The following is a 17,814-nucleotide window of genomic DNA, read 5'->3' on the forward strand; positions in this document are numbered from 1 at the left end:
TTCTCAAACTTTGCACTTCCTAGAGAACCTTTTTTATAACCTGCCCTCCTTTTAATTCCCTGCCTGTCCCAAAAAAACCTTAATTTTGAAAGATGTCACCTACCAAACTGCATCTGTTAGAGGAACTATTTTACTGTATTTGGGGTAATCAAAAACAAAAGAAACTGCAAGTTGGACTTTCTGATCAACATGACCTAATCAGTAGCCACACTGAATTGTTCTAATTTGGCAAACAAAAGCTATTTGGGGGCAAATGGAGACATTATATATAAAGCCTGAGAAAAGAATGAAGGTGGTTTATGGGTAGGCTTGTTAATACCTTCGTAGATCCTTCAAGGTCGAAGGAGCCCCAGGAGCAGTGAAGACCCAGGTTCTGAACCCACTGACTGCTCTTTAATCTGCTGCCTTGCAACTTGAAATTAATCCTTTTTTGGGGGGGGTGACTAAAAAGAGAATGCCTGTATTTTAGAGTGAGCATGTTGGATTGATGCCTTTATTATTTTGCTGTTTGCACCTAGATTGAATATGAAAGGAAAAAGAAAGAAGATGGAAAACGAGCTCGAGCTGATAAACAACACGTTTTAGACATGCTATTTTCTGCATTTGAGAAACATCAATATTATAATCTTAAGGACTTGGTGGACATCACAAAACAGCCTGTGGTATGTATTTTCTCACATTGATCCTTTAAATATGTCCTTCAAGGGGGTTGGGGGGGGATGGGTTAGCCTGGTGATGGGTATTAAAGAGGGCACATGCTGAATGGAGCACTGAGTGTTATACGCAAACAATGAATCATGGAACGCTACATCCGAAACTAATGATGTAATGTATGGGGATTAACATAACATAATAAAATAAATAAATAAGTCAATAAGTCCTTCACTTAGAGGATGTTCTGAAGAGAAGGGTATCATAGATGAAGTAGTTCACATGCACCTGTGCTAACGTCAGGGTTTATTTTCAACACTCAGAAGAGATGTCTTAATACTGATCATTGACATTAAGCCTGAAGTCTGTATTGATATCATTTCTAGTCTTTCTTTTGTTCCCCTAGCTCCCTCCAAAACTTCCTTTATTTATTTGAAAATGTGCCCCGTAAAAGAACTGTATTCTTTTTTTTTTTTTTTTAAAGATTTTATTTATTTATTTGAGAGAGAGAGAGAGCATGAGGGGGAAAGGGTCAGAGGGAGAAGCAGACTCCTCACTGAGCAAGGAGCCTGATGCGGGACTCGATCCCGGGACTCCAGGATCATGACCTGAGCCGAAGGTAGTCGCTCAACCAACTGAGCCACCCACGCGCCCAAGAACTGTATTCTTTTAAGAGCCATACTGATCTGTCATGATGAGGGTGTTTATCGTGTCATGTGGGCTATTCTCTAATGGATTTTTTTTTTTTTAATCAGAATTTCCTAGCACTAGCATTAGGTCCTTTTCAACTTGAGCTGTTCTGCCCCACAGTGCTTGTTGAGGTTGTGGTTGGGATTTTTAAGGAAAAATTTAATAAATTGATGTTTTAGAAAGTTTATGGTTGTTCTATAAATGATCAATTTTTATCCCTGCGCCAGACTTCTGTGCCTGTTTGCTAACAGTTTGTTATTTCTAATCCATTTAAAATACGGGTAACAAATAAGGGATCTAAACCCCTTTTCTCCAAGCTCCAAGTCACATTTCCTTCCATTCGACTTTCTTAATTGAGAGAAATACTAGTTATCCCTTTCCTTTGATGCAAAATGAATAAACTTTAAAAACAATATGTTGTTCCATGTTAAGAAATTGGAAAGCAAAGAAATTGCTTTCTCTAATGTCATCTAAATGTCCCTTCTACAAATACTTATTTTCCCAAATCTAATTTTTGTGTGTACATTATTCCATAAGAATATATTGTTTGCATTCAGTTTCCAGAATGGCCTTTTCATACACAGACACACACACACACACATACATACACACAGACACACACATATATATATAATATATATGAAGTTTACATTCACAGGGATAAACTTCATTAAAGGCAGAAAAAACATGGCTTACCTAATGAATTATTCTATTTTAATTTTTCTTTAAATCTAGTTTGAAATGCTGTTTCTAAGGCTTTGATACTGAAGATTTGGTTTTTCAGATAATTTTTATGTAGAGGTACACAGTGAATCTCTCAAAATAGAGCTTCTTAACTCATGGTCAGTAGGTGGGTTTTATGAGATCCAGTAATCTCCTGAATATGTGCAAAAATATGTGGGTTTTTCTGGGGAGCAAATCCATAGTTAATATCAGATTCTCATAGAGGGCCTGGGAACCTTAAGGAGCTTATTAACCACTAATCTACAAACTAAATTATTTTATAATAGTCTTATTATTTAGAGACTAAATTGCCTCAGCAAGCATAAAGTTCTTGAAGACAGGGTTGTATATTAGTCATACCCTTAAATATTTATACACTCTACATCAGAAACGTAGTAGAAATTCAGTAAATATCAGAGGAATTGATCTGATAAAAAGGAAATGGCCCCATCCTCATTATCCAAGGACTACCATTTTTACTTGGGTGGATTCAACAGGCCTCATATCACTTATGGCAGGAGAGGGGGACAGAGAGCCAGTCTCAAGGAAGTGTGGAATGACAGGGTTACAGTTACCTCCCCCTAGAGGAGGGGGCAGAAAGTGGTCAGCATGGGTTCAGTTCTGCCATTTACCTACCCCATTGGAATCTGAGAAAGTTCCTTCCATTCCTGAAATTGAGGAAATTGGACTGGATAATTGTTTTGCTCCCTTCCAGCCCTAAATGTGTGATTCTCTCCCTCTCCTATTTCATCTCCTCTTGTTTTGAGTTGAATTGGCAAATCTCACCTAGAAAGTGGTCCAAGGCCAGCTCTCCTCCGTGTAGGTAACTATCCCCTTTAAAACGTTCACAGGACATAAGTGAGTCTATACTTCTGGTCATCAGTACACCCTTACTAATTTGATTTTAATCTGAGCAATACCAGGAGAATGAAGGAGAGTAGAGCATGAAGATCAGTGATCCAGGAAAGGGGCTTTTTGGTATGATGGAAAGAGCAGTGGATTTGGATTAATGGGATCTCAGTTCAAGTCCCAGCCCTGCCAGTTAGACAAATAGTCCTGAACAGGGTATTTAAATACATTTAATGTTTAATACAAAGAAATTTTTGAGCTCCCGTGTAAAAGAGAAAAAAAAAGATCTTGTTTGTATTAAACACTTCTTTAGTATATGTATTTAAAGACTTTTTCTCATTTTCTGATGGTCCCAGTGCCCCCTTTGGTAATAGATTTCTAACCATGAAGTCTATCACTTTAACACATCCTCTTTGTCATTAACACGACTACTATATTCTTAAGTTACCATCTGCTTTCTGACCTTTATAATGTCAATTTTTTTAAAGATTTTATTTATTTATTTGTCAGAGAGGGAGAGAGTAAGTACAAGCAGGAGCGCGTCAGGCAGAGGGAGAAGCAGGCTCCCCGCGTAGCAAGGAGCCCGATGCGGGGCTCGATCCCAGGACCCTGGGATTATGACCTGAGCCGAAGGCAGCTGCTTAACTGACTGAGCCACCCAGGTGTCCCTAGAATGTCATTTTTGACACTTTCTGAGGGAACCTGAGGTATTATTCTTGTTTTTGCAGTTCTTTCCTCTCTGTATTCTTCCTAAAAACCTTCCCTTCTATAAGCAAAATTACTATTGATCAGAGAAACTGTCCTTATGGGCAGACTTTCTCTCTCATTGGTCAGTATGTGACTTGCATAAACAATCAAGGAGTTAGTTACTCATTAAGGGCAAATACGCTGATTTTAAAAGGCCAAGCTCTGATAACTGATGTAAAGTCAGAAACATGATACCCATTTAAAGGGGTGTTTTTATGGGGCACCTGGGTGGCTCAGTCATTAAGCGTCTGCCTTCTGCTAAGGTCATGATCCCAGAGTCCTGGGATCGAGCCCCGCATCAAGCTCCCTGCTTGGCGGGAAGCCTGCTTCTCCCTTTTCTGCTCCCCCTGCTTGTGTTCCCTCTCTCGCTGTGTCACTCTCTGTCAAATACATGAATAAAATCTTCAAAAAAAAAAGGGGGGGGTGTTTTTATGTGGTTTAAATTTGGGCTTTTAAGCCCTCCTTAATGTGAAATACCAGAAGAAGCCCATTATTTCTCCCCTGCAGGCTTTGATCTTTCACCTTGAATTTGTTATGTCTAGTCTTTATATTTTATTGTATCTGTAAAATAGAAGCATACACAGCATTTCCTTCAAAACTTAAATCATTCGAAACTTTATCTAATTGCTCCCTTTGAAACACCAAACTGCCAAGACCACTTTGAGCCCTGACACCCTGTTCTCTGGCATAGCAGCCATTTCCAGTGTTCCTTGAACCACATCTTTCTGCTAAAAGTATCATTGAAAATTAGTCCTGGTTATAAGCAAACCACTAACTTCCTTGTATCCCCCCAATTTCTAGGCATGATCCAGGGAAGTTTATATTTAATTATTGATGATCTTTTTAAATGAACAATCCCCTATCATGTGAGTCCCTCAGACCCATTGCTTAATTCAAATATGTAATCGAGCAACTTGCATGCTTTTTATTAAAGTAAGTTCAAATTAACAGGAAGAACTAGGCAAAGATTTGGGTGGCTTTGACTTTGAAGCAATTAATGTCTATACCTCAAGTTCCTCAGCACTAAATAATGCTCAATAGGCAGTTTTATTTGCACAAAGTGGGCTTTCAGTAAACAAAGCCATTGCAGCAATAAGGCAATGTTAACCTAATCCTCAGAATTTGTTTCCAGATAGACTTAAATAAAGGCATGAGTAGAAATAATTTAAGCAAAATTTGGCTTCAGTAAGATACAAGAAGATAGGCTTTTTTAAAGGATGAAATGGCTAGACAATTTGGCCTACTGAATATTTCCCCTGTCAGAAAACAAAATTTTATTTATAAGTATATGCTGTTATAAGGGCCCCTGGCTGGCTCATTTGGTGGAGCATGTGACTCTTGATCTTGGGGTCATGAGTTCAAGCCCTATGTTGGGCGTAGAGCTTACTTTAAAACACACACACACACACACACACAAGTATGTGGTGTTATAGATCTATGAATTGGTTGAAACTCTTTCAGTTGCAGAGAATAGAAATGCAACTCAAACTAACTTGAACAAAAATAAAATTTATTGTGGGGCGCCTGGGTGGTGTCCGACTCTTGATTTTGGCTCGGGTCATGATCTCAGGGTCATAAGATTGAGCCCCACATCGGCCTCTGCGCTGGATGTGGAGCCCACTTGAGATTCATTCTCTCTCTCTCTCTCCCTCCCCCACCCCCGCCGCCTCATCTCTGTCTCTCTCATAAAAAGAAAAAATAAAATTTATTGGCTCGTGTAGCTAGGGAGTTCAGAAATGCATCTAGCTTTAGCAATGACTAGATCCAGCTGCTAATATTATTTAATTAGAACTGTCCCTTCCCATCCTTCTATATCTCTCCTCATTATTCTTTCTTGTGTGTTGTCTTTACTTTTAGGCAGGATCTTGCCCTGTGGTAGCCGAAATGACCTCCTCAAACACCTCACAGCTAGCAACCCCTAAGCAAAAAGAGAGTATTTGTCCTGATTTTTTAAATAAAAACCCCAGGGAAGATTTTAATTGACCTGGTAGGGGCTGGTATGCCCGTTCCTGAACCAAGGAGATGGGGTTAGGGGTACTCTGCCAGCCAGGGCCACTGCCTTGCCCACATTTGTGCTGTGCCGCCTGAGTTAGCACCTAGTCAGTGTTAGTCATTTCATTGTTATCTCAAATTGTGTATGTTCAGAACAGAACTCTAATTTCTCTTCCTTTCCAAAGACTTCCACCAGACTTCCCCATTTCAGTAAGTGACACCGTCATTCCCTAAATTGTTCAAGCCAGACAACTGTATTCCTGTTTCCTCTTCATGACATGGATACTACAAATTATGATACATATATATCATATAAATTATGTGCATATATACATATATCTGTGTATGTGAGTATATCTGACTCAGGATCTTAAGGTAAAAGTGATCTTAGAGATTATCTAGTCTCTCTCACTTATAAACCCAGAGAAGGAGTTGCCTAGTGACTTGACCCCAGTTGTGCTGACTTCAGTCTAGGAATATCTCTTACCACATTGCCTCTTATGTATTCAGACATGTGCATTTATACGTAGACAAGCAAGGAAAATATTTTTCTGACAATAGAAACCCCTTTTTAATAGGGGGGAAAAAAAAAACTAATGTCTCTCTCAGCAGGCTTTCTCATTAAGAATCATCATTGGGGTGCCTGGGTGGCACAGTCACTTAAGTATCTGACTCTTGATTTCAGCTCAGGTCATGATCTCAGGGTCATGAGCTTGAGCCCCGAGTTGGGCTCTGTGCTCAGTGCGGAGTCTGCTTGAGATTCTTCCTCTTCCTCTCCATCTGCCCCTCCCCCTGCTCATGCTCACTCACTCAGTCTCTCAAATAAATAAATAAAATCTTTAAATTAAAGAGAATGGGATCTAAACTTTATCTTAGCTCATTCAGTTCCTAATCCAAAATAGGTATTTTTAATGTTTGAAACTTATTCCCTAATTTACTGCTTAATAAGTGGTGTTTTTAATATGATGTTTTGTTCTGACATACACACTTTCCTTTCTTCATTTTTTTTTCTTTTCTGAAATCTTTATCGTTTCCTTTCTGTTCACTTAATCCCTTTTAGTTCATTTTTCCTATAAATGGAAGTTTTTATTTTTGAATGATACTAGTAAAAAAAAGACCACCAATTTCTCAACAGAGCATATTAGTGACAGCCTTTTGTGAAACTTCTGTCTTAAAAAATAATTATTTGCGGGGTGCCTGGGTGGCTCAGTCGTTAAGCGTCTGCCTTTGGCTCAGGTCATGATCCCAGGGTCCTGGGATCGAGCCCCTCATTGGGCTCTCTGCTCAGCGGGAAGCCTGCTTATCCCTCTCCCACTCCCCCTGCTTGTGTTCCCTCTCTCACTGTGTCTCTTTCTGTCAAATAAATAAATAAAAATTAAAAATAAATAAAATTTTTAAAAAAATAATTATTTGCTAATTAATGATGTTAGAACCTGATTTATTGTTATGCTTTAGGATATGAAATGTCATACTAAAATAAATTAACTATTTGTATTGAATGTAAATGGATGAAATTTAAACATATGAAATTTTAATACTTACCTGTAGAAGATTTTAATAATAGATCTACTACCAAGTTTAATATAGGATAGTAACATTTCCTCCTTTAACTTATATGCTTTGTTTCACCTTTTTTACCATATTTCTAAATGTGGTAAAATTTGAGGTGAATTTACTAACATAACCAATTGAGTCCAGATTTCACATGAAATATTATGTAGATAAAAGCAATATTCTTAACATAAGCACCAGATAAAGAAAATTGGGCATTTATTTATATACAAAGTTTACATAGAATTTTTTTTTAAGATTTTATTTATTTATTTGAGAGAGAACACAAGCAGGGGGAGAGGCAGAGGGAGAGGGAGAAACAGACTCCCTCTAAGTGCAGAGCCTTAAGTGGGCTATCCCAGGACCCTGTGATCATGACCTGAGCTCAAGTCAGACGCTTAACCGACTGAGCCATCCAGGCGCCCCAGAATTTTTAATTAAGCAGTAGGCCACAAAATTTATATTTAATCTGAAAAATGTCATTGGTTATAAAATCTTCCCTACCTTCCAGCATCCTTTGATTTGAAGAAAGGTTAAAGTAAGTTTTAAGCTTATTAACTGCCTTCTGATTTCTTTATTTAGTCCCTGAACAAGTTAGGAGGACTTGTTTTTAGGCTTGCCATCCTTATGGAAATTATCTCAGGAAAGATAATTTTCTTTGCACTGGTCTCAGCACTAGAGAAAGCATGACTCTGTGGATTAAGATAAGTGTTCATAAGTGTTCACAGCATCCCAGTTTCTCTATCTCACAGGAGAATTGAGATACCAGAGGATAAGCCTGTTGGCAGAAAACCTTGTACTGTCATTTCTGTATTGCAGCTTTACAGAGGCATTCCTTCTAGAATGTCCCAAGATAGATATTCTAATTCCATCATATTTTCCAGTACATAGGGGCCGATACACAGAGCTAGCCACTATTTATTGGAAATGTTACCATCATCATTTGGTAATAAAAAATGGTGTTTTCTTTTTTTAATGTCATATTCTATACGGACTTTGTTATGGAATTTATTTTACTTTCCAGTTTCCCAAAAACTTTATTATTATTAACATATAATGTATTATTTGTTTTAGGGGTACAGGTCTGTGATTCATCAGTCTTACACAACACAGAGCTCCCCACAACACATGCCCTCCCCAGTGTCCATCACCCAGCCACCCCTTCCCCCCCACCCCCCTCCAGCAACCCTCAGTTTGTTTCCTGAGATTAAGAGTCTCTTATGGTTTGTCTCCCTCTCTCGTTTCGTCTTGTTTCATTTTTTACTCTCTTCCCCTATGATCCTCTACCTTGTTTCTCAAATTCCACATATCAGTGAGATCATATAATTGTCTATATCTGATTGAGTTAAAATGGTGTTATCTTAATTTGTTGTTATGAGCTAGGTAGGTCTCCCCCCCACCACCCGCACCAATTTAAAATCTTTATTTTCAGGGGCACCTGGTGGCTCAGTCAGTTAAGCTCAAATAAATAAATAAATAAAATCTTTTTTAAAAAATAAAATAAAATCTGTATTTTCAGTTATTGTTACTGTATTACAGTTCATAGGATTTTAGTACATTCACAGAGATGTATGACCATCACCACAATCAATTTTAGAACATTTTCTTCACCTCAGAAAGAAACCCCATACCTATTAGCAGTCACTTCCCTTTCTCCCACCCCTACCCTAGGTGAATACTAATTTTATTTTCTATCCATGTAGATTTGCCTACTCTGGACATTTCATATACATGGAATCATATACTATGTGATATCTTATGACTGGCTTCTTCATCTAGGCATAATATTTTCAGATGTCATCCCAGTGTGGCACGTATAAGTGTTTTGTTGCTTTTTATTGCCAACCAGTATACTGTTACAGAGAGATATACAACATTTTGTTTATCCATTCACTCATGGATAGACATTTGAGTTGTTTCTGCTTTTTGGCTATTATGAATAAAGCTGCTGTAAACATTCATGTACAAGTTTTTATGTGAGCATAGGTTGTTTTTTTTCTGTTGGGAGTGGAATTGCTGAGTCACTTCATAACTCTGTTTAACCTGAGGAACTAACTGCCAGATTGTCATCAATCCTTTTTTAATCCTTAGCCAGCAAAAACTTTTATCTGTTGTTGTCCTAAGGTAAAACTTTACTCTCTATTCCAAATATTTTAAGGATGAATAATATCTCAGCATTGGGAGTGCTAGCTAATTTACAGAAAATTCTCTGTTAGTAAAATATATACCTAAGGTCTCTTTCCTTGCCATATTATTAGTCAAATGGACTAATAATAACTATGCCAATTGATATCTTCTTATTTTTGTACATTTGAAAGTATACTTCACACCAAATGCACTAATAGATAGTTGCCATGGTTCTAAATGCAAGAATTCATATTTAAATTTTTTTTTCACTTTTTCTATTTTATTTTTTATTTTTTAAAAGATTTATTTATTTGACAGAGAGCACAAGTAGGCAGAGTAGCAGGCAGAGGGAGAGGGAGAAACAAGCTCCCCACTGAGCAGGGAGCCCGACGCGGGGCTCGATCCCAGGACCCCGGGATCATGACCTGAGCCGAAGGTAGCCGCTTAACCGACTGAGCCACCCAGGCGCCCCTCTATTTTATTTTTTATTTAAATGCAATTTAATTAACATATACTGTATTATTAGTTTCAGAGGTAGAATTCAGTGATTCATCAGTTGCATACAACACCCAGTGCTCATTACTTCGAGTGCCCTCCTTAATGCCCATCACCCAATTACCCCATCCCCTCACCCACCTCCCCTCCAGCAACCCTGTTTGTTCCCTATAATTAAGAGTCTCTTATGGTTTGCCTCCCTCTCTGTTTTTTGTCTTATTTTATTTTTCCTTCCCTTCCCCTATGTTCATCTGTTTTGTTTCTTAAATTCCACATATTTAAATTTCAAAAGGAATTTTAGTTTTTGCTACTTGGTTACATTTTGGATATTTCTGATTGTATTTTCCTAATTATAACAGTTTCAACATTAGCTATATATGTATACACTTTTCCCAGTTGAAAGCCATCATATCTCAGCCTTGGAATATCTTGCAGTATTCCAAAGTTAAGTTATGTTTAGCATACAAATAAACAAATACAGGGTTTTTTAAAAAAGATTTTATGTGTTTATTTGAGAGAGTGAGAGAGAGCGATCACAAGCAGAGGGGAGGGGTGGAGGGAGAAGCGGACTCCCTGCCAAGCAGGTGCCTGATGTAGGGCTCAGTCCCAGGGTCCTGAGATCATGACCTGAGCCAAAAAAAAAAAAATACAGTTTAGAAAGCACATCTTTAAACAAATAGTTAAATTAAAAGTTTTGGCCCAAAGGAGGTAAACTTTGTTCATCTGATATATGCAAACAGGAATCATTTGCCAGTGTTAGGCAGATAAAGTGTTAATAAGAGTGAGATGATTTACCAGCACACAAATATTCATGCAATAATAAATTGCTTTTCCAGAATTTGGATTAAGCCATAAGATAGGGCTTGTGCCTCGACCACTTCATTACCCATTGTCTCTGCTTCTCAGAGTTTTACATGGGGAGGAATGCAGCCTGTGTGAGCGGAAGACGGATGGGGAGTGGGGTCTAGTAGGAAGGTGGGGGTGAAACCAGAAGGAAAAGAGAATAAAAATACGAACATGGCCCATGTCCCAGAGAATCCCCAACGTCCCCTTCCCTATCCTGTTTGCAGTTTTCTCTATCTAAAGGAGTAAGAACATATGTTGCCTCTGTTAACAGCTTATGCCTAATGTGTAGTTTGTTTTTTTAATGAAAGAATTTTGTGCCTTGGAGCCACTAACATCTTTATCAAGAAGTCCTCTGTTTTAATCACACAGATCGCTTGAAATGATACTTTGAAATTACACAGAACTGATAATGCCCCTCTTTTTTTTTTTTTTGGTACTATTAATTGGATTTTTATTCTTATGTTAATCCCCATACATTACATCATTAGTTTTAGATGAAGTGTTCCATGATTCATTGTTTGTGCATAACACCCAGTGCTCCATGCAGAATGTGCCCTCCTCAATACCCACCACCAGGCTAACCCATCCTCCCACCCTCCTCCCCTCTAGAACCCTCAGTTTGTTTTTCAGAGTCCATCGTCTCTCACGGTTCGTCTACCCCTCCGATTTCCCCCGCTTCATTCTTCCCCTCCTCCTATCTTCTTCTTCTTTTTATTTTTTAACATATATTGTTTTATTTGTTTCAGAGGTGCAGATCTGTGATTCAACACAGTGCTCACCATAGCACATACCTCCCCAATGTCTATCACCCAGCCACCCCATCCCTCCCACCCCCCACCACTCTAGCAACCCTGAGTTTGTTTCCTGAGATTAAGAATTCCTCGTATCACTGAGGTCATATGATACATGTCTTTCTGTGATTGACTTATTTCGCTCAGCATAATACCCTCCAGTTCCATCCATGTCGTTGCAAATGGCAAGATCTCATTCCTTTTGATGGCTGCATAATATTCCATTGTATATATATACCACATCTTCTTTATCCATTCATCTGTCGATGGACATCTTGGCTCTTTCCACAGTTTGGCTATTGTGGACATTGCTGCTATAAACATCGGGGTACGCGTACCCCTTTGGATCCCTACATTTGTATCTTTGGGGTAAATACCCAGTAGTGCAATTGCTGGATTGTATGGTAGCTCTATTTTCAACTTTTTGAGGAACCTCCACACTGTTTTCTGATAATGCCCCTCTTGCCTTGTTGGATCACTTTATAAAAAGCATATAGTGACTTCCTTTAGTGACTGGCATTAACCAGTGCCATCTTTGGTATAGATTGCATATTGTCTATTCAGTCCAACCTCTCTGGGGAGATTTTGTGACTAGACATTTAACAGGGTCATATTATTTGCTCACCTAAAGCATTAATAGTTGGTGATCAGCTCTTTGTCAAAGGTACATGTTTTTTACCAATTTCTAGGAATTTAGATACAGTTAGTTCATTATTATATACATAACACTTAACCGAAATTCCTGGTTTGGGAATTGGTTGGCAGAGCAGTAGAGGAAAAGATGATATGAGAAATGGTGGGGGTGGACAGAAAGGGTGGGTGGGGGGAGGAGAAAGAGAAAGACTGCAGTAGTAGGCTACTGTGCCTTGTGACTCTACGTAGGTTTGTCGTGATTTGGGGGAGGGTAGGAATTTGATCTGTGGATTTCTGGCTTTTGGGCCACCACAGTGTTATCTTGACCCACAAATATGCAAATCACATCCTAATCACTTGACCTCTTTGGTCCAGTATTTGCTTTGCCTTTTCCTTCCAAGGAAGCTGTTACGCTCTATCCCTTTTTTCTCTGCAATTCAGACATACTCTCCCACACATCCCTTTGACGAAGGGTTGCTGGACCTGAGCCAGTTTATTATTTCAGATCTTGTTCTGCAGCACTGCACATAGCAGTAATGAGAAATCTCTCCAATCCTGTGTCACATAAAGTGATCTACCGAGGTCTAGAATCCTTTGTTTAAAATGCAGGTGGTCAGGCAAAAGATTAAATTGGAAAGTCATTGTTTAGTATGAGAGGAGAAGAACTAGTATCTCCTGATCTCCGCACAGAATTGCCATTCAATTCAAAGGATCAAATACACATCCTCAAAACCTAAGATCATGACTGCAGCTGGCTTAAATGCCCCTTCTCAGTGCTCCCATGATATCCTGTATATATATGTCCTTACTTCTGCGCTTGAGTTTGTGATTGCCGGCTTCTGTGCCTTTGCCTCCCCGCTCACACACCCTACTCTTAAATCATGAACTCTTGAGGATGAAGACTGACTGTGCTGCCACTCTGTCTGGCCCGTAGTAGGTTCTAAAATAAATATTTCTAGAGTATATGAATTTTTATAGAAGGAAAGTTAGATTGCCAATTGATCTTCAATCCTGTTAGAATATTTAAAATTTCCCCCTCAGATGGCTTTGTTCCCAACAATATTTTACCACTATAATAAGATTTTTAATAATAAATATCATTCAGATAATACAATTTAATCAGTCAACTTGTATTTCTCATTGCCCTGTGAGTTAATTAGAGCCTGAGTTCTAAAAATGAAAAGAACTAGAGTTTAGTCCTATGGACCTTCTAAGTGATCTTACCTCAAACACCTCCCCCACTAAATCCTCTTAGTTCTCTTGTTTACTCTTAAGCATACCCAATTTATTCAGTGTAAGTGCACTGAGACTCTGATGTACAGGCAGCCACTGTAATAGGAGCACATGGTTTGATGGGAGAGAGGCATGTGAGTCAAGGGTTATAGTGTAGTATGAGGGCTATCACTGAAGTACATAGAGTGTGAAATGTAGATCTAAGAGGTGGGACTGTTAGGGAAAGGTGGTCCGAGAGAGTGACATTCGTGCAGAGTCTTCAAGGATGAAGAGTTCAGATTTGAGGTAAGGGGATAAGCATGACAGGGAAAGGGAATAGCATATGGAGAAAACTAGAAGCGTGTAGACACAGAAGTGACAAGTATATGTTCAGGGAATTCTTAGAAGTTGAGGCCAAAGAGAAAAGGCAGGCCTGCATGGATGCCTGTGAAGGAGTATGGAATTTAACCTGTAGGCCAAAGGGGAAGTCATTAAAAAATTTTCAACAGGTTAAATGTCTGCTTTCAGCTCAGGTCACAATCCCAGGGTCCTGGGAATGAGCCCCGTGTCAGGCTCCCTGCTCAGCGGGGAGTTTGCTTCTCCTTCTGCCTCTGCCCTTACCCCCACTTGTGCACATGCTCTCTCTCTCTCTCAAATAAATTAAATCTTTAAAAAAATTTTTTTTTCAACAGAGGAATGACATGGTCTCACTGTTCCCTACCTGTGTCTTTCCTTCAGGGACTTTTGTGACCTGTGTTACCCTATCATTACTATTACTTTCTCTACTAATGAGTTGTGCCAAATTAATTCATTTGGTTAGAGTAAAATGACTTTAGGTTGCAGTTTAGAACATTCTAAAACTCCAGAAATGTCCCCTTCCCCACCTTCCACCAAAAAAAAAAAAAGAATTCTGTACCATGGCTAGATACTGTGACCCTAATCCCATCTCGTTACCTGACAAACTGACAGACTGAATATCTCATTCTGTTCTTATTCTTGAAAAGGAAATAAAGAGTGACTTTTCATTAAGAAAACAAAATATTCCATAGTCTTATATTAATTTAACAAAATGAGTGTGGACTATACATGAAAGCAACTGAATTTGTACACTTGAGACTTCACTATCTTGTGTTTAACCCTTTTGAGGCTTTTCGTGTTTTGTATCTGGCTTCCGAATGGGCACGCTAGACTTGGACCCCAGAGAGCTCCTGTCTCACAACCACAGCACTCCCAGCGATTGCTCTTTTCAGTTTTGACCCAGAGCAGTGCAGCCAGTTGTTCAATTGTTTGTGTGCAGGTTCGTAGCCAGCCTCACAATAAATCATCCTTTGGAATTTTACAAAGATGTCATTCTTGGCATCTAAGCTGAAAACCCTTTGTGTCCAGAACATCATTTTCCCTTTATGAATACTGTTTAATTAGAAAGTAGCTTATGAACAGTGTCTCATTTTAAAAATGTGATTTGAAGTAGCAGATAGCAGATGTGCATATTACCTGGATGGCTTGAGCCTTTATGCTTACTCATTGGCACAGATCCCTTAGTGAGGGCAACTGCAGAAAGTGTGGGAGGCAAGCAGCCTTCTTCCTGGGGAAACCCAGGCCTCATTTGATTCGTTGCTGCCACCTGCTGGGCCGTGGCTCCTGGAATGGGAAGCTAAGCCATCCAGGGCCATGTAGTTCCAGTGTTAATCAGCTGTTGTGTCTAGGTGAAAACCCACCCCTAAATGAAAGGATTTAAACAGTAGAGCATTATACCAGTCAGTGTAAGGTGGTATTCGATTGTGTTCGTTAACACAGAATCCCCAGCAGTTGTGAGGCTCATAGAACTAAGCAACACTTCGAGGACTCAAGATCCTAGAGTGTTAGAGCTGGATGAACCTTAAAGCAAATGCGTTGGAGCTTTAGTGTAGTTAAATCAGAGTCTCTTAGAGGCTTGTGAAAATGCAGATTCCCAGGCCTGGCCCCAGAGATTTTGATTCACTAGGCCTAAGATGAGAGGTTTATTTAACAAGTTTCCCATGAGGTTCTAGGGCAAGTAGTCCAGCCCCAGGAAGAGCACTGCCTTAAATATTATTTCTGTAAGAGCTTCTCAACCATTTTTCTAATCAGTGCCTCATTTCAATAAATAAAAAAATGTTACATCTCCTTTACATATTACATATTTACATATTATAATCTCCATTACATCAACAGGGTGAGTCACTAGTACTTTAACTGGTTCTCTGAAGCATATACACAAAATATTACTAGATTGGTTCTGCAGGGGAAAAAACACTTTTTTTTAAAAGATTTTATTGGGGCGCCTGGGTGGCTCAGTCGTTAAGCGTCTGCCTTCGGCTCAGGTCATGATCCCAGGGTCCTGGGATCAAGCCCCGCATCGGGCTCCCTGCTCGGCGGGGAGCCTGCTTCTCCCTCTCCCACTCCCCCTGCTTGTGTTCCTGCTCTCACTATCTCTCTCTCTCTGTCAAATAAATAAAAATCTTTAAAAAAAAAAAAAGATTTTATTTATTCATTTGAGAAAGAGTGCATAAGAGAGAGAGGGAGGGCACAAGCAGGGGCAGGGGCAGATAGAGAGAAGCAGACTCCCCACTGAGCAGGAAGCCCAACCACAAGGATGCGGGGCTCAATCCCAGGACCCCGAGATCATGACCTGAGCCGAAGGCAGACACTTAACCGACTGAGCCACCCAGGAGCCCCAAAAAACACATAAATAATTAACTTTTCTCTCTATCGCCAAGAAGGAAGTACTGTAATTTAATGGGTTAATTTATAGTGGAATGCTTTTTGGCCTTGGGCATTGGCAAGTAAAGGTAGGGTTTGGTATTATATTTGTCCATAGCCATCATTTCCCTGAATATAGTAATCATTTGGTTAATGTGTATTGAATTTGGAGGGACCTAAAATGACATAAAACAGAGTTCTGCGCTATGTCATTGCTCACCTCTTTCCTCTGGAGGAGCCAACCATGAGAAAACTGGCAGGCCCCATGGATTTTAGTATGTCTTATTATCATTTCTTATTCCTTACCCTGTCTCTTGGCAAGCTTGGCCAAGATCAAAACAATACTAAAGATGAATAATAACCTTTCTTATTACACAGGAAAAACAAGTGGCCTGATAGCAAATTTGAAAAGTCACCTTAGAATTGAGAATTCTGGATGCCTGTCATGTGCTTGCTTTCTAGAATATTATCGTCCCAAAAATATTTGTTGTTTTTTTATATATGCTCCTGCTTCTGAAATGACTGGCTCTAATCCAAGAATAACCCTATCCAACCGTCAACTGAGTGAGGCCACTGAATTCAAGGGAAGATCACACGTGGTATACTGTGTCATCTTAGTGAACAGTGAGCACCAGTAACTTTCTAGTGTATTTTCCTCTAGACTTTTTTTTTAAGCTCTCGGGTCATTGGCATTCCAGACTTCCACTCCCTTTAATGCAAATGAGTGTATATTTAACACAGTTATCATGTACTGCATGTATAGAACCAAGAGGCAGTTTATTGAACATCTTTATAGAGAAATCTTGTTGAGCTTTCAAGATCATAATTTGTATTACTTGTGAGTGTGGTTTGGTGTATGGCTTTATTTTAAATTTTGTTTCACCTTCATAGTCTCATCTTGGGTTGTTTTTGTTTTGTTTTTAGGGGTACCTAAAGGAAATCTTGAAAGAAATTGGCGTTCAGAATGTAAAAGGGACCCACAAAAACACATGGGAGCTGAAGCCAGAGTATAGACATTATCAAGGAGAAGAAAAGAGTGATTAAGGAGACTCTTAACCAGCATGCTAACAGAACAACTAAAGGGTGATGAGCTGAAGAAGCACCACTGATACTCAAATACTTGAGTACCATCTGTTGTAGGGGTAAAATGACTGGAACTTTAATTTCCCTAGGTAAATTTTTTAAACAATAATTCTTGTAAAGTTACTCGTGTTTTTTTGAGGGAAAAAAATTTATTTATAGGCTTTCATTAAACTAGATTATTCAGAATGGGGTGAGGGGTTGGGGGGGTTAAGAAGGTTTTTCTTTTTATTGACTTTTAAATGTAAAACTAGGAAATGTTTTCTAAATGAGGACTCTCTGTCCTTGTTTTATCTCTGAGGATCTGAGGTGATACAAATCCAAAGTGAATGGCAAAGCAAGAAAAAAGTAGTCAACTACAGAAAGTCTTAAAAGGAATAAAAAGCCAAAGTTCCTTATTCTGAAATTGTCAAAGAACAAAGCTGTCTTTATTTATTTATTTTTACAGGTGATCATGTTTCATAGTTACACCCATTAATAAAGAAGAGAGCATTTATGTTTGTACCTAAGATAGCAGTTTTCATCATTAGCTTGCATATTTTACCCTAGTGTTAGTGACATGAAAAATGGAAAAAATCTTGGCAATAAGTATCTCTTTTATTTGCTTTTATTTATTTTTTAAAAGATTTATTTAAGTAATCTCTACACCCAACACAGGACTCGAACTCACAACCCCGCAATCAAGAGTCACATGGTCTACCGACTG

The 17,814-nt window shown here is 38.9% G+C and overlaps 1 protein-coding gene across 1 annotated transcript in view; it reads left to right on the top strand.

Annotated features, from left to right (window-relative positions):
* The window catches only part of GTF2F2 (general transcription factor IIF subunit 2), a 148,436-nt gene extending 130,824 nt beyond the window's left edge, over window positions 1–17,612 (top strand). Inside the window, exons 7-8 of the mRNA XM_035003342.1 lie at window positions 519–662; window positions 16,953–17,612. Coding sequence (XP_034859233.1) covers window positions 519–662; window positions 16,953–17,072 — 264 coding nt within the window. The 3' untranslated portion in view covers window positions 17,073–17,612. The remainder of the gene's footprint in view (window positions 1–518; window positions 663–16,952) is intronic.
* The last annotated feature ends 202 nt before the right edge of the window (window positions 17,613–17,814 follow it).

Source organism: Mirounga leonina, unplaced genomic scaffold (assembly GCF_011800145.1).
Source record: "Mirounga leonina isolate KUSES-001 unplaced genomic scaffold, KU_Mleo_1.0 Mir_127, whole genome shotgun sequence".
Classification (NCBI taxonomy): Eukaryota; Metazoa; Chordata; class Mammalia; order Carnivora; family Phocidae; genus Mirounga; species Mirounga leonina.